Source organism: Bos taurus, chromosome 12 (assembly GCF_002263795.3).
Source record: "Bos taurus isolate L1 Dominette 01449 registration number 42190680 breed Hereford chromosome 12, ARS-UCD2.0, whole genome shotgun sequence".
Lineage (NCBI taxonomy): Eukaryota > Metazoa > Chordata > Mammalia > Artiodactyla > Bovidae > Bos > Bos taurus.
Window position 1 is genome coordinate 5,163,399 of NC_037339.1, and position 21,669 is coordinate 5,185,067.

General features: G+C 36.1%; 1 protein-coding gene across 2 annotated transcripts in view; it reads right to left on the reverse strand.

Annotated features, from left to right (window-relative positions):
* Window positions 1–21,669, reverse strand: part of PCDH17 (protocadherin 17) — a 120,781-nt gene that overhangs the window by 60,220 nt on the left and 38,892 nt on the right. The window contains exons 2-3 of one of the 2 annotated variants that reach the window (XM_010810653.3): window positions 21,283–21,341; window positions 20,977–21,146 (exon numbers count right to left, since the gene is read on the reverse strand). In XM_010810653.3, the coding sequence (XP_010808955.1) occupies window positions 20,977–21,146; window positions 21,283–21,341 (229 nt within the window). Of the gene's footprint in view, window positions 1–20,976; window positions 21,150–21,282; window positions 21,342–21,669 lie in introns of both variants that reach the window. The other variant, NM_001205680.3, reaches the window with a different exon arrangement.

The window sequence follows — 21,669 nt, forward strand, 5'->3', positions numbered from 1 at the left end:
TAGACTGGTTAGAACTTTGTTATTTCTCATGTGGCCACTGCTATTCTGAAATAATTAAAAGACTCATGAAATTAGAATCAGATCCCTAGGCTAAAATTCTGACTTAGTCACATAAAAGTTTGATGATCTTAGATTGGTCATTTCCTCTATTTGAAATGGAAATGGCAGTGCCTATCTTGAAAGTGAAAGTTGCTCAGTCATGTCCGACTCTTTGCAACTCCATGGACTATACAGTCCACTGGAATTCTCCAGGCCAGAATAATGGAGTGGGTAGCCTTTCCTTTCTCCAGGAGATCTTCCCAACCCAGGGATTGAACGCAGGTCTCCCATATTGCAGGCAGATTCTTTACTAACTGAGCTATCAGGGAAGCCCTTAAAAAACTACCTATAAAACTATTTTGCTTACCTTATAAAGCTATTAAAACCCTATAGAGTAAATGAGATAATTCAATTAAGTTACTGGAAGTAATTAAATGTTTGTTGGATTTGTTAACTATATAACTGGCTTCTCTAAAGCTTAATTCAATATCATGCTATTTACTCCATCAAGACCCTTTAATGTTTATTCAAGGACTTCGAGTTCCCTAAAATCTTAATCTGCAGTTTTATCTACAATAACCCATATTTAAGAAACTAAACGTTCGGACTACATTGGAGAACAAATGTATCTACTTTGCGCAGAGAATATGCAGATCCCTGAGAGAGACAAGTTCATGCTAAGAAAGGTTTCTGCACATGAAGCCTCTCTCTTGAGTGAGAAAAGAAGGAACTGCAGGAAGCGCTCCAGAGTTGTTGTACAGTGAGCTAGCAGGAGAGTCACAAGATGGGAGGATTCACAGGGTCAGTGTCAGAACCTAACATTTTTCAAGTACTCTGTGGAAGCCATTAAAGAGTCTTAATTGGAGTGAAAGCTGAAGTTATATCTCAAACAAAATATAAGTTTGAACTTATATCTCAAACAAGACAGCCAGGGAAGCAGGTGACCACCTACCCTGGGAAGGTATGGTGGTGAGAAAAAGAGGTAGCCTCTGATGGATAAAATGCATCAAAGGTAAGTGAAATGAAGAAGTAGAACTGGCTCATGGTAACAATAGGACTTAATGACACAGCTGAGATGAGGAAGAGATGGGAAATAAGGAGTCCCTGTGTTTCTGATTGGAGTGACTAGACAGATGGTGGTACCAGTAACTGGGATTAGAAGGGAGCTAGTTGGGGGAGTCTGGGAAGGTAGAAAAAAATGTGTTGGAGGTAGAAAAATGAAATAAATAGAATTTGTTCCATTTTTGCTCCATTTTAATTGAACAAAAACTTTGATCAAATATCTAGAGAACTGTGACATTTCTTAAGAATATATATGGACTTCAGTGTTTTACAAATTATGGATTGTGAATAAAGTGGAAATTAAATTTGTGTCTATAATAGATAACTTGAAGTAGTCTGTCATAGGCTTAAAAGTAAACTAATGCTAGAGCTTGATACAGATAGCACTTTAAAAACAAAATGTATTTTGTTTATTACTCAAAAATAGTAAAAGTATCTTTTTTATCAAACAATGGAAATGAATGGGGAGGTAGAACACATATCTGGAACTATCTTATTATATTCTTTGTTTAACAGCAATTACACATAGATAAAAAATAGCCCTCACATATGAAGAGGATTTTTCGAAGTATATGCAAAGTATTTTCCAAATAGTATCAAAATGTTAGCATTTTGTTGCTAAGTATTTTGATAGCAAGTATTGTGTCTTCTGTCTAATGACTAGGTTAACTGCAGGATCTGTAGCGCTGACATAAATGTTATTTGGGGTAAAGACAAACAGTCTATATAAGGATGAAAGAACAATCATCTCACTATCAGATACCACTGCAGAGGAAGTCATAATGATGATAATAATAAAATGATGGCAATGAGATGATTATATGTGGTACTGAAGAGCCGCTCATATCTCTGTATACTTAGACATACATCAGATTCAACTCTACTTTCAAAAGTAAGATACCCTATTTTCAATTTAGAAATACTAGTATAACTTCCCTGTGAACTCTCCTTTTCACATTGTTATTGAAGACTATAAATAAGCAAAAAGAACCAGAATGAAGAGAGCTCACACATGACATCAGGGCGAGAAGTGCTACACTGCTGGGGGCATCAACCACGGGCAAGCTCCTTCAGTCCTTTATGTTCAGGTTTTTCACCTATTAGAGAGAACAGCCATTTCACCAGCTTGCCATGAGGACAAACTGCTTGAAGGTGCTTGGTGCAGTCCTTGACATATAGCAGCTGTTCATTTTCTTTTTAGTGACCTGTAACTATTAGCTGTTCTTTTGTTATCTGATTGGATAAGTCCATACAGTTTGTTATACATTTATAATCTCTCAATGCCACCCCACTCCAGTACTCTTGCCTGGAAAATCCCATGGACGGAGGAACCTGGTGGGCTGCAGTCCATGGGGTCGCTAAGAGTTGGGCACGACTGAGCGACTTCACTTTCACTTTTCACTTTCATGCATTGGAGAAGGACATGGCAACCCACTCCAGTGTTCTTGCCTGGAGAATCCCAGGGACGGGGAGCCTGGTGGGCTGCTGTCTATGGGGTCGCACAGAATCAAACACGACTGAAGCAACTTAGCAGCAGCAGCAAGGGTTTCATTAAGATTGATATTTAAGGTAGAGTGTTCAGCTCTGCTATAAATAAAAATGAAAGAGAAAAATCAACTTTGTTCATAATTGACAGACACAAATAGATGGTCCTTTGAAGTGAATAATTTGTATTTTGAGTTACATTTATTGCTCAGAATGATTTCAATGAAAACTCTTGGGCTCAGCAATTAAATTACATTATGATACACAAAAATTAGAAAATATTAAACATGCTACTCTCCCTTTGGAAATTTGATGGATGATTAGTCTTGGCCTTTGATCTCCTTTGATTTCCAACCCTTCTCTGGTATAATATTAATTGAATCATCTACAACAAAATTCTGATCAACTCTACTCAAAGTTTTAATGGCCTATATAATTAGATTCAAAATTCTTAGTACAGTATTTAAGGTGTTCATAATCTGACCCTAGTCCATTTATTTGGTCCAACTACTCTCCATTACAACTATACATCAAACTCCAATAAAAATATCCCTAATTTATCTGCACTCCTGGATTGTGCTATGAAAGAAATTGAAAGGGAAGTCACTCAGTCATGTCCGACTCTTTGCAACCCCTTGGACAGTAGCCCACCAGGTTTCTCCGTCCATGGGATTCTCCACCCAAGAATACTGGAGTGCACTGCCATTTCCTTCTTCAGGGAATCTTCCCAGTCCAGGGATCGAACCCAGGTCTCCTGCATTGCAGACAGAAGCTTTACCGTCTGAGCCACCAGGGAAGCCTGGATCATGCTATGACTTGTGACATTTTTAGCATGATCTTGGATCTTGCTATTATCCCATCTTCATTCAATTCACCTGTATCCTGCAATCCTACTCTATTTACAAGACACTATTAGAGGCTCATCTAATTCATGAAGTAATTCTCCATTCATTTCTCCAGCAGAATTAATTTTATTTTTACTTATTATATATATTACAGTATTTAACAAATGGAACTATACCTAGATGGACAGAGAAATGACAACTTCAAAAACTAAACACCTTGAAGGTAGAGTCATATCCATGGGTACTGAAATAAAATGTATGGAATTAATTCATTCATATATTAATGCAGGAGTCACAACTCAAAGAGTGAAAAATAAAATTATCAGGTATATTTACTTAAGATTCAATATGTTGTCTATTGTTTTCCAACCGTGTAGAGGAACACACGTCATGAAGGCATTCTGCATGTATTAAAATTTTCTGAAGTTTTCTTGCCATCCTTCTTTTAAATATCTTTAAAATGTCAGCTTTTAGAGGTAAAAGCTTAGATGGCTATAAAAGGATATTATGTAATAAACACAGTAATTAAAATTAGGAAGGAAATGACTCAGGGCAAAAACAAAACAGAGTTTCATCTCAGTATGAATTTTCAAAACCTCAAAAAAAAAAAAAAATCCAGGGCAGAGTAATCAATCTCTATGAAATATGTATTTTGTTTCAAAAATATATCCTGTATCAGAGGTAGGAGGACATTTGTTATCTGTCTGCAAATCCTAAAAGTACTACTCAAAATCTTCTTATGATATGATTAAACATTTAAGTGTCCTTCCCAAAGTAAGTATTTATCATATTAAAATGATTATAGAATATTTTCATCCCCATTTGATCTTAAGACTCCCCCCATTGCAGATTTCTATTATGACTTAATAGGAAACTCGATTAAATAGTTTCTCTTGTTAATATGTATGTGTGTGTGTGTATATATATATATATATATTGTGTGTGTGTGTGTGTGTGTATATATATATATATATATTTATCATGTTACTACTGGGATCATCAGCAATACTATTAGTTATCAAGAGTTTAAGGAATGAAAGCTCCAATATGCAAATTGAGTACAAGTCTACAATTTCTTGCCCATTTTGAAATAAAAAAAACATTTCAGGTCTGGATGTTATTTTGCTACTCATTTGGTGGAGGAAACTAACTTGAATTGACATAGGCTATCTATATTATTCATTTATTCCATTTAGTGTGAATATTTAAGACTTTTCACTGCAAAACTGATAATGTGTTTAATTGCAAGTACTGGCACAGATCCCAGTGGGGCTAAAATATAATATATGGTATATGCCAGATATCATCTTTCTAAATAGAATTTTAAACAATATAATTCTAGAAAAATCTAGACTGTAGGCTTACACATCAAAACATCTTTTTGGAAAACTCCAAGCAAGCTATAAAATTGAAAAGTACATGAGGAGCTAATTTAAATATGATTATATTTTCGGGTTGGTATAATATGTTCTTATTTTTTCAAATTTATAAATATGAAATAATAGCAGTATCTGTTTTTGACAGATGTTCATTTTGCAATAGATTATCTTGGTAATTGTCTGAACTCCTTTAGCTTTTCACAAATCTGAGTGTCATTTATATTATACAAGTGTTTCTGTGAAATAATGAGCTTAATGAAATCTGCTTTCCACTTTACAGAGAAGACTGGAACCAACAATTACTTTACTTATGCCTCTACATCCTTGTTTATCTTTTCAAATCTTCTGTTTTCTTTCCCTTACAGAAAAAGAGTTTATCTTCACTTTAAAGCTAGCCTCCACTTTTATGCTCAAATAGTATCTATTTAATTCAATTCTTCAATAATTCCTTCTAGGTGGATTATTTAGTATATTATTCAGTATATTGATACTCAGTTACCTTGAATAATTAAAGCAATTTCCATCTATAATACCATCTTCTTTAGCTATTTTCCCCTCTTTCTTTCTCTTATTCCATTATTATCTTGGAATAAGAAAAATGTCTATTTCCATTTCCTGATGATGCTTCAGTCGTATAACCTTTAAAAATCTGTTTCCCTTTTTCATTACCCCATCATAACTTCTCTCATGGAAACCAAGATAGACCTGTAGTAATCAGATTGAATAGGTGTCTGTGAGCCTCCGTTTTTTGTGTATTTTTTTAAATTCCTCTAGAGTCAAACCGGAGAAGGCAATGGCACCCCACCCCAGTACTCTTGCCTGGAAAATCCCATGGACGGAGGAACCTGGAAGGCTGCGGTCCATGGGTCGCTGAGGGTCGGACACGACTGAGCGACTTCACTTTCACTTTTCACTTTCATGCATTGGAGAAGGAAATGGCAACCCACTCCAGTGTTCTTGCCTGGAGAATCCCAGGGATGGGGGAGCCGGGTGGGCTTCTGTCTATGGGGTCACACAGAGTCGGACACGACTGAAGCGACTTAGAAGCAGCAGCAGCAGCAGCAGAGTCAACACGCTTCTTGTCTCTCTTTGACCACTGTGACACTATCACTGCCTATTTCCCCTTCTTTACTGACCACTTTTTCCTGTTTCCATTTGCATATTTTCTTCCTTCTATAGGTTTTCCTCTAGACACACGGAACTATTCATTATCCCCTAAATATTACTTCTATATCCTATGGTTGTTTTATGGATCTGTTCTATTTCTTCTATTTCAGAGTAAAAGCTTTGTTCATTCCTTAAGCCCTAGCTCAAATTTCATCTTATGTATGAAGTCTTCCTGGAATAATGATCAATATTCTATCTCTCCTTTTGAAACTCTCACACTTTTATTTATACCTAATCAATAGCATGTTACTTTCTATCTTTTATATTTTCTGAATATAAGTTCTGTGAGAATGGGGTTCATGGCTCTGAAGAGGGTTCATTTGAGAATCACATTCTCATTCAAATGTAAGGTTCATGTGAACAGGAATGTTTATTCTGCTTATTACTCCATCCTCAGCACTTGGAGAAGTACCTGACACATACCAAAAACCTAACAAATATTTGTTAAATAAATACTCAGCAGAGCATCTAAGACAGTGTCATATACTATATATACTAAGTCACTGCAGTCATGTCCAACTCTGCAACCCCATGGACTATAATCCACCAGGCTCTTCTGTCCATGGGATTCTCCAAGTAAGAATATTGGAGTGGGTGGCCATGCCCTTCTCCAGGGGATCTCCCCATATACTTTACAAATACACATAATAAATAAGAAATGCATAATAAATACACACAATAAATACTACACAAAAAATTACTGAGTTACAGTAAAAATTCAAAATATATGATTTCAGGTAAATGTTCCTTTTTTTTAAGTGGTGAGTTCTGGAATCATACATTTATGCCAGTGATGTGAGATCATGTATTCAAACTGTCCTCAGATTTTGTTTTGAATAAACACATACTTTTTTTTTTTATCACCAATACAGTATACTAACACATATACATGGAATTTAGAAAGATGATAACGATAACTCTGTATGCGAGCCAGCAAAAGAAATACAGATGTATAGAACAGTCTTTTGGACTCTGTGGGAGAGGGAGAAGGTGGGATGATTTGGGAGAATGACATTGAAACATGTATAATATCATATAAGAAATGAATTGCCAGTCCAAGTTCGATGCAGGATACAGGATGCTTGGGGCTGGTGCACTGGGATGACCCAGAGGGATGGTACAGGGAGGGAGGTAGGAGGGGGGTTTGGGACGGGGAACATGTGTACACCCGTGGCGGATTCATGTTGATATATGGCAAAACCAATGCAATATTATAAAGTAATTCGCCTCCAATTAAAATAAATAAATTTAAATTTAAAAAATGAGCAAAGGATTTGAATAGACATTTGCCCAAAGAAGATATGCAAATAGCTAATAAGCAGATGAAAACATGCTCAATATCACTAATTACTAAGGAAATGCAAACCAAAACCACAGTGAGATACCACCTTATACCCATTAGGATGGCTGCTATCAAAAAAGCAAAACCAAAAGCCTAGTGATGATGAGGATTTGGAGATACTAAAACTCGTGTAAAAGTTGGCTTAAAACTCAACATTCAGTGAAGATCATGGCATCTGGTCCCATCACTTCATGGGAAATAGATGGGGAAACAGTGGAAACAGTGTCAGACTTTATTTTTGGGGGCTCCAAAATCACTGCAGATGATGACTGCAGCCATGAAATTAAAAGACGCTTACTCCTTGGAAGAAAGTTATGACCAACCTAGATAGCATATTGAAAAGCAGAGACATTACTTTGCCAACAAAGGTCCGTCTAGTCAAGGCTATGGTTTTTCCAGTGGTCGTGTATGGATGTGAGAGCTGGACTGTGAAGAAAGAATTGTGAAGCGCCGAAGAATTGATGCTTTTGAACTGTGGTGTTGGAGAAGACTCCTGAGAGTCCCTTGGACTGCAAGGAGATCAAACCAGTCCATTCTAAAGGAGATGTCCTCATCTCCTGGGTGTTCTTTGGAAGGAATGATGCTAAAGCTGAAACTCCAGTACTTTGGCCACCTCATGGGAAGATTTGACTCATTGGAAAAGACTCTGATGCTGGGAGGGATTTGGGGCAGGAGGCAAAGGGGACAACAGAGGATGAGATGGTTGGATGGCATCACTGACTCGATGGACGTGAGTTTGAGTGAACTCTGGGAGGTGGTGATGGACAGGAAGGCCTGGCATGCTGGGATTCATGGGGTCACAAAGAGTCAGACATGACTGAGCGACTGAACTGAACTGACTCAAAACTCGTGTACTGTTGCTGGTACTGCTGCTAAGTCGCTTCAGTCATGTCCGACTCTGTGCGATCCCATAGACGGCAACCCACCAGGCTCCCCTGTCCCTGGGATTCTCCAGGCAAGAACACTGGAGTGGGTTGCCATTTCCTTCTTCTACTGTTGGGGGAATGTAAAATAGTGTAATAAATATGGAAAAGAGAACAGAAGTTCTAAAAAATTAAAAAATAGAATTGCCATATGACCCAGCAAGTTCAATTCTGGATATATATACCCTAATGAACTGAAGACAGGATCTTATTTGTACACTTAAGGCAGCATTAATCACAAAAGTCAAAAGTTAGAAGCAATCCAAGTATTCAAAGACAGATGAATGAATAAACACAATATCCATATGATATGTTATATATATATATATATGAAGTAAAGTGAAGTGAAATTGCTCAGTCGTGTTCTACTCTTTGCGACACCATGGACTGTAGCCTACCAGGCTTCTCTGTCCATGGGATTTTCCAGGCAATAGTACTGGAGTGGATTGCCATTTCCTTCTCCAACAGATCTTCCCAACCCAGGGATCGAACCCGGGTCTCCCGTGTCGTAGACAGACACTTTACATCTGTCTGAGCCACCAGGGAAGTTTATATATATATATAATATAATATTATTCAGCTTTAGAAAAGATGGAAATTTTGACATATGCTCCAATGTGAATGAACTTTGAGGACCACTGCTAAGTAAAATAAGCCAGTTAACAAAAAAGGCTAATAAATTCATAGAGACCTAAAGTAGAAGAATGGCTGCCAGGGGGAAGTGGGAAATAGAAGTTGGAGTTTCATTTTTACAAAACAAACATATTTCTAGAGATTGGTTGCACAGATGTGACGTGTATGTAACACTATTGAACTGTATGTTAAAAAAATGGTTAGATGGCAAAACAGTTTATGTTATACGTATTTAAACAGTATTTAAAAAGTTTTAAGTGTGTTACTGACCTAAAGGCACACATAAACCAAGAGAATAGTATAGAAAGCCCAGAAATAAACTGAATTGTACACTCACAAGTGGTTAAAATGATAAATATCATGTTATGCATATTTTACTATATTAAAGAACAGAAAAAATAAAACCAAACCTGATTCTTTAAAAATAAAATAAAATAAAAACAGACTTGTCTAGATTGGCTTAATGAATTGATTTAATTTGGCTCTCGATTATGATTGTTGGAAATGAAATTTAAACACTCTTGGCTTCAGTCAAATAACTCATGTAGCTGTCCTCCAGATTTTGCTTTGTCATGCAACATACTGATTATGCCTTGTCTCTTTGCTGATTGAACAGTTGTTGAACTTTACTTTTTCCCAACTTCTTACTGTTGTTTTTAGCCAGATTCTGGCATGGATCCTATTGCCTTTTCTCTCAATAATCCCTGTCATCAGTTTACTTTAAGAATGATACTATGTCAATGGTTTCTAGCTTATATCACCAACCTCTCCTCTCATTCAGCTCAGTTCAGTCGCTCAGTCATGTCCGACTCTTTGAGACCCCATGGACCGCAGCATGCCAGGCTTCCCTGTCCATCAGCAGCTCCCGGAGATTACTCAAACTCATGTCCATAGAGTCAGTGATGCCATCCAGCCATCTCATCCTCTGCCGTCCGCTGCTCCTCCCGCCCCTAATCTTTCCCAGCATCACGGTCTTTTCCTCTCATTACCAAATGGTAATTTTAAGTTGTCTCTCTGTTAATCTTCTAAATGGTTTTGACTTTCCAAATGCTGTCCCCATGATACTCTCACCCTGTGTCTACCACTTTACTAAAACTCAGTTACCCAAGTCACAATCCTGAATCATTAGCACACCAAGTTGTATACTACCTCACTGCTTTCTGAAACTTTTCTCAAAGATCTATCAAAGTGAAGTTTCTCCTTTTTTGTTTTTCTCTCTACCATTCTTGAATGGTAAATTTGTTTATTAAATTGATTCCTATGTACAAATAAACATTGATCTTTTAGAGAAAAAGCTAACATCTCAAATATTTATGTGTTAATTTACTATATGTGGTATATACTACATAAGACTTACTTAAATGCATTAAAATGCACTAAATAATTCAAGTGATATTCCATTTACTTGAGCATCAAATTATTCTTTTCCTTTCAGTTCAGTTCAGTTCAGTCATTCAGTCGTGTCTGACTCTTTGCGATCTCATGAATCACAGCACGCCAGGCCTCCCTGTCCATCACCAACTCTCGGAGTTCACTCAAACTCAAGTTCATTGAGTCGGTGATGCCATCCAGCCATCTCATCCTCTGTCGTCCCCTTTGCCTCCTGCCCCCAATCCCTCCCAGCATCAGAGTCTTTTCCAATGAGTCACATGAGGTGGCCAAAGTACTGGAGTTTCAGCTTTAGCATAATTTCTTCAAAAGAACACCCAGGGCTGATCTCCTTTAGAATGGACTGGTTGGATCTCCTTGCAGTCCAAGGGACTCTCAGGAGTCTTCTCCAACACCACAGTTCAAAAGCATCAATTCTTCGGTGCTCAGCTTTCTTCACACATGTATGGATGTGTGAGTCCAACTCTCACATCCATACATGACCACTGGAAAAACCATAGCCTTGACTAGACTTAAGCCAACTTCTCCACTTTCCTCTTTCACTTTCATCAAGAGGCTCTTTACTTCTTCCTCACTCTCTGCCATAAGGGTGGTGTCATCTGCATATCTGAGGTTATTGATATTTTTCCCAGCAATCTTGATTCCAGCTTGTGCTTCTTCCAGTCCAGCATTTCTCATGATGTACTCTGCATATAAGTTAAATAAGCAGGGTGACAATATACAGCCTTGACGTACTCCTTTTCCTATTTGGAACCAGTCTGTTGTTCCATGTCCAGTTCTAACTGTTGCTTCCTGACCTGCATATAGGTTTCTCAAGAGGCAGGTCAGGTGGTCTGGTATTTCCATCCCTTTGAGAATTGTCCACAGTTTATTGTGATCCACACAGTCAAAGATTTGGCATAGTCAATAAGCAGGTATAGATGTTTTTCTGGAACTCTCTTGCTTCTTCGATGATCCAGCAGATGTTGGCAATTTGATCTCTGGTTCCTCTGCCTTTTCTAAAACCAGCTTGAACATCTGGAAGTTCGCAGTTCATGTACTGCAGAAGCCTGGCTTGGAGAATTTTGAGCAGTACTTTACTAGTGTGTGAGATGAGTGCAATTGTGCGGTATTTTGAGAATTCTTTGGCATTGCCTTTCTTTGGGATTGGAATGAAAACTGACCTTTTCCAGTCCTGTGGCCACTGCTGAGTTTTCCAAATGTGCTGGCATATTGACTGCAGCATTTTCACAGCATCATCTTTCAGGATTTGAAATAGCTACACTGGAATTCCATCACCTCCACTAGCTTTGTTCGTAATGATGCTTTCTAAGGCCCACTTGATTTCACATTCCAGGATGTCTGGCTCTAGGTCAGTGATCACACCATCGTGATTATCTGGGTCATGAAGATCTTTTTTGTATAGTTCTTCTGTGTATTCTTGCCACCTTTTCTTAATATCTTCTGCTTCTGTTAGGTCCATACCATTTCTGTCCTTTATCGAGCCCATCTTTGCATGAAATTTTCCCTTGGTATCTCTAATTTTCTTGAAGAGATCTCTAGTCTTTCCCATTCTGTTGTTTTCCTCTATTTCTTTGCATTGATTGCTGAGGAAGGCTTTCTTATCTCTCCTTGCTATTCTTTGGAACTCTGCATTCAGATGCTTATATCTGTCCTTTTCTCCTTTGCTTTTCTCTTCTCTTCTTTTCACAGCTATTTGTAAGGCCTCCCCAGAGAGCCATTTTGCTTTCTTGCATTTCTTTTCCATGGGGATGGTCTTGATCCCTGTCTCCTGTACAATGTCACGAACCTCAGTCCATAGTTCATCAGGCACTCTGTCAATCAGATCTAGTCCCTTAAACCTATTTCTCACTTCCACTGTATAATCATAAGGGATTTGATTTAGGTCATATCTGAATGGTCTAGTGGTTTTCCCTACTTTCTTCAACTTAAGTCTGAATTTGGCAATAAAGAGTTCATGATCTGAGCCACAGTCAGCTCCCGGTCTTGTTTTTGCTGACTGTATAGAGCTTCTCCATCTTTGGCTGCAAATAAAATCAATCTGATTTCAGTGTTGACCATCTGGTGATGTCCATGTGTATAGTCTTCTCTTATGTTGTTGGAAGAGGGTGTTTGCTATGACCAGTGCGTTCGCTTGGCAAAACTCTTTTAGCCTTTGACCTGCTTCATTCCGTATTCCAAGGCCAAATTTGCCTGTTACTCCAGGTGTTTCTTGACTTCCTACTTTTGCATTCCAGTCCCCTATAAAAAGGACATCTTTTCTGGGTGTTAGTTGTAAAAGGTCTTTTAGGTCTTCATAGAACCGTTCAGCTTCTTCAGCGTTACTGATTGGGGCATAGACTAGGATTACTGTGATTTTGAATGATTTGCCTTGGAAATGAACAGAGTCATTTTTTCCTTTAGAAATCCTTATATCAAAATCAATTTCAAGTGAATACTAAGAAATTCTAAAACTTTTGAATCTTCCACTTTGTTCCATTCCTTTCTTTACCACTCTAGGGCTCATACTGTCTTGCCTTGTGTTACTTGCCCAGCTTTCTAATTGTATTCCTATTTCCCAAGACACTGCCATAACTATCATACCTTTAAGAAGAAGTCTGAACTGTTACCTCCCAGGGCTGTGTTTCAGTGGTCCCATCATTGGGCTTCTACTCACCTCCCCAGGCTCTATTCTACATTCCTATTCTCACACATCTCTGCTCACATGCCTTTAAGCAGCTTGCCAAACTCTGCTTCCTTTCCTGTGTTTCTGAGAGTGCCTGTCATGTTCCCACCCACCCCAACTTCACTCTGCCAAATGAGCTAAACATATGCTGAAGAATCAGCTCTGATGTCTTCTTCTCCAGAAATGTTCTTTGATCCTCCAAATCCGGGCAGGGTTTCCATTCTCCTGACTCCACTGATACTCAGGGCAAACCTCTCAGTGTACCAACCTCATGATTGTGTGTCAAATTCCCTTAATACGGTGTGAACTTCTTGAGGACCCAGCCTGTGTTTTCATATATCTTTGTATCCTTGACACAATCATTTATTAAAATATTGAATGAATGAATGAAAATCTCTTTTGGCACCACCATTCCTTAGCATGCTAAGAAGGTATCAAGGACCCACAGTTAGGAGAGGTATAGGTAATGTATCCAGATTGAAAAGAATATTTATTTCAGAATGCCTGGTGACAAATAATCCAGAAGCATCAGTGTATAGCTTAAGGAATGATACATTTAATTGACCTTTTGGAACTTTATTTCAATATCTTTATTCAATATATATAAGATATATGACTATGTGAAGAATGTATTCAATATGTACGAAAGAATCAAGCTCTGGAGTATGGCAGTTGACTTCTTCAGATTAATAAGGAAAAGAAGTATGATGATGAATCTGAAGTGCCTCTTCAGAGATTTTGAGGTGTCTATTAATGTGACACAGGAATGACACAGAAGGATGGAAAGGGCTCTAGACAGAAAATTATAAACCTGGAATGAGTACTACCTCTTCGGCTAGCCTGAAGGCCCCATGGAAGTCAATCTGTTTTCTTATACACACAATAGAGGAGTTATACTTCAAGGATTCTTACCATGAAGTTCTGTAATATGGCTTTCAAAAGAATATAGAACCTGCAATATTAGAACATGTTATTAAAGTGAAATAACAGGAAATTACTGGGAGGTTTTAGACCAAATGACATGATTTTCTTGCAGTTCTTAATTAACAAAGGAGCTGATAACCATTTTATATTTTTAGCATTTATGGGCACACTCCTGCTTTCATAAAAATGCATATGACTAGTATAGAATTTTACTTATAAAAATTAAAAAATACATTGTGATTATTTATAAATATTATTTAAAAATTTAAAATCCTCTAGTTGATTGGGAATATTTGAGAGTGTGTAATTCTAAGGCTGGGGAGGATTCCGTTGCCCCAAGTATACAGCAAAACTAGTTTCAAAAGTTTGGGAAATACTCTCCCAACATTTCCTAATTGGGATGTTTCAGCAAAAGTCATTGCTGTGCTTATTAAAAGCAAGAGAATCTCAAAATCACATTGAGTCTATAGTAAATCATGCAACACTTGTTAGAAAGGCTTTACGATGAGCAACAAATGTGAGAGTGATAAAATCTCTCTATTTTCATGATACCAGATGCTGAATTCTAGAAGCAGATGTTTGCACATGAGAAAAAGAGATGTCATTGAAACTTTTAAAGTTAGGTGATCCATGGGACAGTTGCAAAGCCTGGTAAGCAAAAATAAAGTGAAGCTGCTCACAGTTTGAAAAATATTTTATCTAGTAAAATGTAAAGCCAGATGAATTTGGAAGGTCCTAAAAGACAGCACAGGGAGGTGGCAAAAATGATATTACAGTGCTCTTGGATAGATGCAGGCTAATAAAAACTCACAGGGCTTGAAAATAATATGAATTCTTGGCAAATAATACAATTTCTTAAACACCATGTATGCAAATCATAAAGCAGAAGTTCCTCTAAAATTTCGTAAATTATTTCTCTCTGGCATTAAATATTTAATAGTTCCTTCCCGTCCCCTATATATGGCTGTAATTTTCCATTCCCTTCCTAAGACAAATTTCCTATTGTTTATAGCAACATTTCTTTTAAAAATTATTTTCAGAGACTGCCAGATGGCTGCTGAGAAGATGGACACAGTCACCATCTTCATGTTCTTACTTCTGTAGAAGTAGATTTGCTGTTGCCTGTTCTGGGTAGGCCTGGGAAAATACACTGCTTGATTTGAAGGTAACCATAATGCAGAAGAGAAAACAGAACAGAAGCTTGAGAATATTGAAGTACTAAGCTAGCACTTTTCTAATCAGGGTCAGTTCTAGGGGAAATTGTAATGTAGGTCACATTTGTGTCTGGCCTCCCAACCCTCTGTCTCAATAAGCTCCCCCCAGATCCTGAATGCATGGCTCCCCATTCACTCGCATGAACAAGGATCTCAACCTCTACTCTCCTGTTTCCCTACTACTGCTTTCTGAAATAGCTCCTTCGTGGTAAAGCAGAGGTTGTGGAAACTGTTTCCTTTCCAGACATAATTAAAAATATGGTGCCATTGCAATCATTATGCAGTGAATTAGGGAGGGAGATTAAAAGGAGTGGACCTCAGAGTCTCACCAAACTCCGAAATCATATAACAAATACTGCAGTCATTGAAACTAGTATAAACCTGCTATGAAATATGGGGTCCAGAAGCAACATTTAAATACTAACTTAAAGAAAAAAAGGAACAGCTACAAAAAAAAAATCTCTTAACTTTAGTTTTGTAGTTTTCTAGAATGTCCTCTGGAAAGAGGAAAGGCAACCCTTAAGAATGCAATTAGTTTTAAAACTGAATTCAGTGGAGCAAACCTACTTTATTTGGTATTTCATTTATTCTCAACTTTCTACTGACTATATTTTTATTAGATTATAATCAGGGTTTCCATTGTGAAATGTTTTGAATTCAGAACATAATTTAAGAAGTCAGATTTTTCTGGCAGTAGAGAGAATAGGGGAGACAGAGACTTGAATAGAATAAAAGAAATCATAAGGCAATTAAATAAAATGAGAAACAAAAAAGAATGTGAAAGGAACAACTCCTGAGGCTCAGAAATGTCCTGGAGTTCAGTCACCAGGGAGGGCACCAACAATCTGGCCCCCACAGGGTATTGCTTTCCATGTGAGTGGTGTTCCATTGCAGTCTCTAGCACAAGCCAGGCCATCAGCACTCAGGATGAACAATGCTACTCCACTAGCGTGAGACTTCAACTCAAGGAGTTGGTTTCAGTGACCCATAAAGATATCAGAAGACCGATAATCCTTGAAAAATTGAGAACAGTCACTGAGCTATCAATAAGAAGCTCAGAGAAATTGCTGGTCAGCATTTATGATAACTGCACATTTATTATTTGGGAATCAATAGTGACTACTGAATTTTAGGGAAAGCTTATTACATCTTTTTTTTTTTAAAAAAAAGCAATTATTGCTAAAAATCAAAATACTTTACAGGGCTTCTGATGCATAGAAATTCAAGGGTACCGTACTTCCTTGTAAGTATAAATGGTATTCTGAGGTATAAGTTGTAAATTACCTTCACAAATTTTTGAGAGTTTTTCTTCTTTGTAAAATTGTGACTCGTTTACAGAAGTAACATTATGCATTTTTATTAGTTCTTGATATAAATTAGCTTTTCTCATTCCAAAATATAAAATCAGCAGAATAAGATCAAATGTATTTTAGTCAATTTTCTGTGTCATTCTGATAAACAACGACTTATTAAATAATATGTATGTGTGTGTGTGTGTGTGTGTATGAATGTGCTACTATGGGCACCATATGAATTCCAAAACATTCAGATTGTTTTACTATTATCTCCCTCCTCTTTCTATCTACCAATTAACCTACCTATTTACATTTAATATTTGATGGAGAATATATGCGGAAAAATCTATTGACAGAGAGGGCAGACAGAAAACTGAACTCAAATAGTAAGAAACTAAGTACATTCTTTGAGAGGTGTTTTTTTTTTAAATCACACTAAGAGAAACTAAAATAACTTATTTCTATTAGAGGGTTTATTAACATAAAATCCTTAAAGCTATCTTCAGCTATAGTGCATACCATCAGTTAGCTACTGAATCCTTTCAAATTTTTTTTTCTAAAATAATGGGCAACACATACTAGTGCTGTATATTTGGGATGCTTAAACTGATGGTAGCAAAAGTACACAAATAACAGGAATAAAACAAATGGAAAAAATCTAATGGTACAAAAGAGAAAATAAAATAGCAACAGTTGAGTTAATGAAATAAAATTTCAAATGTACTAACCTTTTGCAAAGGGAAATTATTATTAGCATAGAAAATATCCATTGAAAATATGAAGATTATTTTTTAAATTGATTTTAATTTCTAAGTTAAAATAGTATTTTAATTTAGAAATAGAACATTATTTTTCTTAATAGAGATAATTTAAACAAGGGAAGAAGCCAACTAAATTAATATAAAAATATGAAATATAACATGCTACAACTTTTTAAAAACTATTAAGACACTACTATAAATATTTTAGAATGAGCAAAAGTGATAAATAGGTTTCTTTTTGTTTCCTTTTTGTTTTAAAGGAAATTTATTTCTATTTTTATGAGATTTTTTTAAGATATTAAAAATTAGTGTTTAACATATGAAACTTGGACATGAGATAATTATTTGAATACTGCTGTCATCTTCTTTCATCTGTAAAAGAAATTACTCTTTATAGGTGTACATTAAATTAATTTAGCATTGGCGCTTACGGTGCTTTTCAAATAAATTAACAGAGTTACAATGACCAAGACAATGGCTGGTTGCTATTTATTTATTTACTTTTCTGAGTAAACCATTCATTATATGAATAGTATAAAGCATTGGTTAAGAGGACAAACCCTGGAGGCATGCTATTTTATTTCTGATGCTGACTTCACTATTTACAGCATGGAACACTGACAAAGTTTCTTAACATCTATAAATGTGAGAGGAACTATATTCATCTATTTATAAATGCAATGAATACCAAAAAGAATATTATGTTTTAGCCACTAATAATTCAATGCATATAAGTCATTTTGATATTTTCCCCCAAGGTTCATATACATGAACTCAAGTTTTAACTTAACCTTCAATGTTTACTTGATATCTAGTCATAGCAATGAATCAGAATGTATATTTGAGTAAATTTGACTATTTGGAGATAAAGTTCTATAGAAAAGATATAAATTTTGGTCATATCTAGATCTAAGATAAAATTCCAACCTGCTCTGCAAGTTAACAAGTTCCGCATAAGCTCAGTTTTTTTATATGTAAGATACAAATGCTAGCTATTTTAGAGTTTTCAGGTTAAATAAGCTAATGTTAAAATGAAGTTAGCATAGTTTATGGTAAGTAGTAAAAACAATAGATACTAGCCTCCTCTGCATCTAGATAGGTAGGTAGATAGATGTATACATAAGATACATAGATAGGAAAAAGACAAAACATAAGGGAAGGGAGCCAGGGAGCCAAAAAGATGGTCTAGGTGATGGACAGAAAAAGACAGATTGGAGGTAGATAGAGAGTTAGGTAGGGAGATAAGAGATACAGGTAAATGAGAGAGGAGATAGGAGAGAGAGACACAGAGAGAGTCTCCCATCTCTACCACAGTTACATACAGTTTCTTGAAGTGTGAAGTCGGTCAGTTGTGTTCGACTCTTTTGCGACCCCATGGACTATAACCTGCCAGGCTCCCCTGTCCGTGGGATTTTCCAGGCAAGAATACTGGAGTGGGTTGCCATTTCCTTCTCCAACAGTTTCTTGAAGGCAGGATCCAAATCAAATTTATTTCTGATGTCCCAAAAGTATCTAATTTTCCTTACTATTGAAAGCATCTAATAGATATTTATTAAATAAATGAATTAATGAGCCAAATCCATCAATCAATCAAATACTCTTAGTTAATCCTTCAAAAATCATGTTTTAAAGTACAAGTCAGTCTCCTATGTAATTCAGAGATTATCTTCTCAGTGTGGCCTTCGGATTCATAATTTTCTCATGTTTGTTAATACATGAAAACTACTTTTTTTACAGGAGACATCTCTATTGGCATTCTTACTCGTAGACTAGAAGCTATTTTATGTGTAATATTAATTAAAATATACATCAACTATATGTTCTTTTAATAGCTACCCTTCTAAGATATTACTTTTTGATACCAAAATAGGAAAAAATAACAGATTTTCAATATAAACTACATTTTCAGACATAAATGTCCTTTACTTATAGGGTTTTTTTTTTTCATTCTTATCAATTACATTGCTCATTCAGTGTATGGAAAGGAATTAAGAAGTTCATAGTGAGCATCAGGGGAGAAGGCAATGGCACCGCACTCTAGTACTCTTGCCTGGAAAATCCCGTGGACAGAGGAGCCTGGTAGGCTGCAGTCCATGGGATCGCTGAGGGTCGGACACGACTGAGCGACTTCCCTTTCACTTTTCACTTTCATGCATTAGAGAAGGAAATGGCAACCCACTCCAGTGTTCTTGCCTGAAGAATCCCAGGGACGGGGGAGCCTGGTGGGCTGCCGTCTATGGGGTCACACAGAGTCGGACACAACTGAAGTGACTTAGCAGTAGTTGCAGTGAGCAGCAGCCTGGTTTTAATTAACAAATTTTCTCATGAAGATATGACAGTAAATGTAAATGCTTTACTTACTCTATGAAGCTTTACAAATAGTAGCCAATGAATTACATGCAAACCACTTTATCACAGACGTAGACGAGTCTGTTAGGCTGTGTATTCACATACCAAAATCCAAAAATTCATTACCTAAAATGTGCCTAAAATATTTATATGATTTTGTATAGTCAAACCCATAAAGACCACATATGTCACATCAAATAATCATTCAAATTTGCAAGAACTGCAAATATTAGGTAAGTATTCAAATAACTTTTGTTTAAAGTAATTTTTAAAACAATATTGCCTTGTTATGCAAAAACTTGCTACAATATATCTGGCATTTATTACTTAGAAAACAAGGCTTTGGAGAGGGTCATTCTTAAAATAAGGCCAGCATAATTATATTGATTGCAGAAACTTAAATATATATATATTAATTAATTTCTGTATTGAATGTATATATATGTGTGTATGTGCATATTTGAATTGAAATTTCAACATGATTAGATAAATAAAAAGCATTCTATCTGCTGATGTATATGTGATAGGAGAGATTACACTAGAGGCAAAAATTTGCATTCTATGAATCATCTATCATTAAATGACTTAGAAGAATAAATAAGTTCAAATAGTTTAAATATAGCTCCTCAAAACTTAAATATCAAACATACTTGCATATCATCAATATTTTGAAAACTAATATTAACTAATATAATATGCATTTGTAACTCTGAAATTCAACTTATGCAACAGTTCTTTTTACTTTTTATAATTAGATATAAAAAAGCTTTTTCACAACATCTAAGTCTTATACAAAAGAGTAGCTTAATTCTCTTTGGGTGAATCATTAATTAACATTGTACTGTGTTTAAAACAATAAAAATATCACAATTAATAAAAAGACATATCAAGCTAATAAATTGAAGTTAGACTTTTAGAAAAGACATATGTATACATGAAGAAGCATTTCTTTTTTACCTCTATCAGAGTAAACAAGTTCATGTTTATTTGATATCCAGGAAGACTTAGATGTAAATCAAAAGAAGGAGCCAGAACTCTGGCTTAGCTGTTATTTGACTCTTGAAAAATGACTTTGGAGCTAAAACCCACACTAAAAATAATACCAACCCTGCTAAGAGCTATACAATTTCAATCAAGTTTTCATTTCACCTAAATATGTTAAATTTATTCATTTAATCTTTAAATTAATATATTAAAATGTGCATATCTAGTTAACATATATCATATTTTCCTTTACTAAAATGCAAAACAGCAAAGGTTAGTAAATGTTCATAAAAATAAGTATAATCTAGTGACTTTGGAAAAGTTCTCATTTTAGGAAGATTTCAGGCTTCCATGAACTTCAGAATCCATGAACTTCATTTTTCTGTGGTTACTGAAGTATTGATGTTTATTTTGCTATATTATAAAAGCTCCATTCCAAGGTGATAAACTACAACTAGTATTCTGAGGTTTAATATTGCTTAAGCTTTATACTTGGTAAGCATTGGAAGGCTTCACTCACCTTGTTCAAGTGGTTGGCTTTTAGTTGAAGTCGTTTTCATCTTGAGCGCCTCCCTAACAGACATGTCACAGCAGGAGCCTTTGTTAGTGTCTTGGTCACTGTCAGCCTGATCACTGTCCCCGTGCCCACTGTCTCTCAGGCTGGCTCTTTCTGGGTCCTTAAACGTGGAGCTACTGAAATACATATAAAGAAAAAGAAGAGAAAGTATTGTCTCTACAAGTTTGAACCTGAAGTGTAGACTCTTGCAAAGCAATTTTGACACGAATGCAAATGGGGAAGCCGAGAAAGTTATTTAATAGGCCTTACCTTTGAACAAACTGCTGCCTGCTGCCCATGTAATTGGGCTCTGCGGGAAAATTGTCTGTCTGCGAAAAAGAAGGAAAAAAATACGTATAGTTGTACACTGGACAAATCTCCTGCAGAGCAACAAGATTTCCTAGTGGAAAAATGATTAATAATTCAAAAATTCCCTTAATCTTCAGATTTGTACATTTTAATTAAATTGGAAATTGCTGACATGTAATTATGTACTCAGAACAATTAAATGATTCCAGTCCACAAATTACCTGTTAAAGTAAACAATGAGCCTGTCATAACTGGCATTCTCTGTTAGTACCAGGATAGATAACATTCTCTGTGTTGTTTCATTACTTAGATATTAAGATTGAACATTTGTGGGAGGAGTGGAAAAAT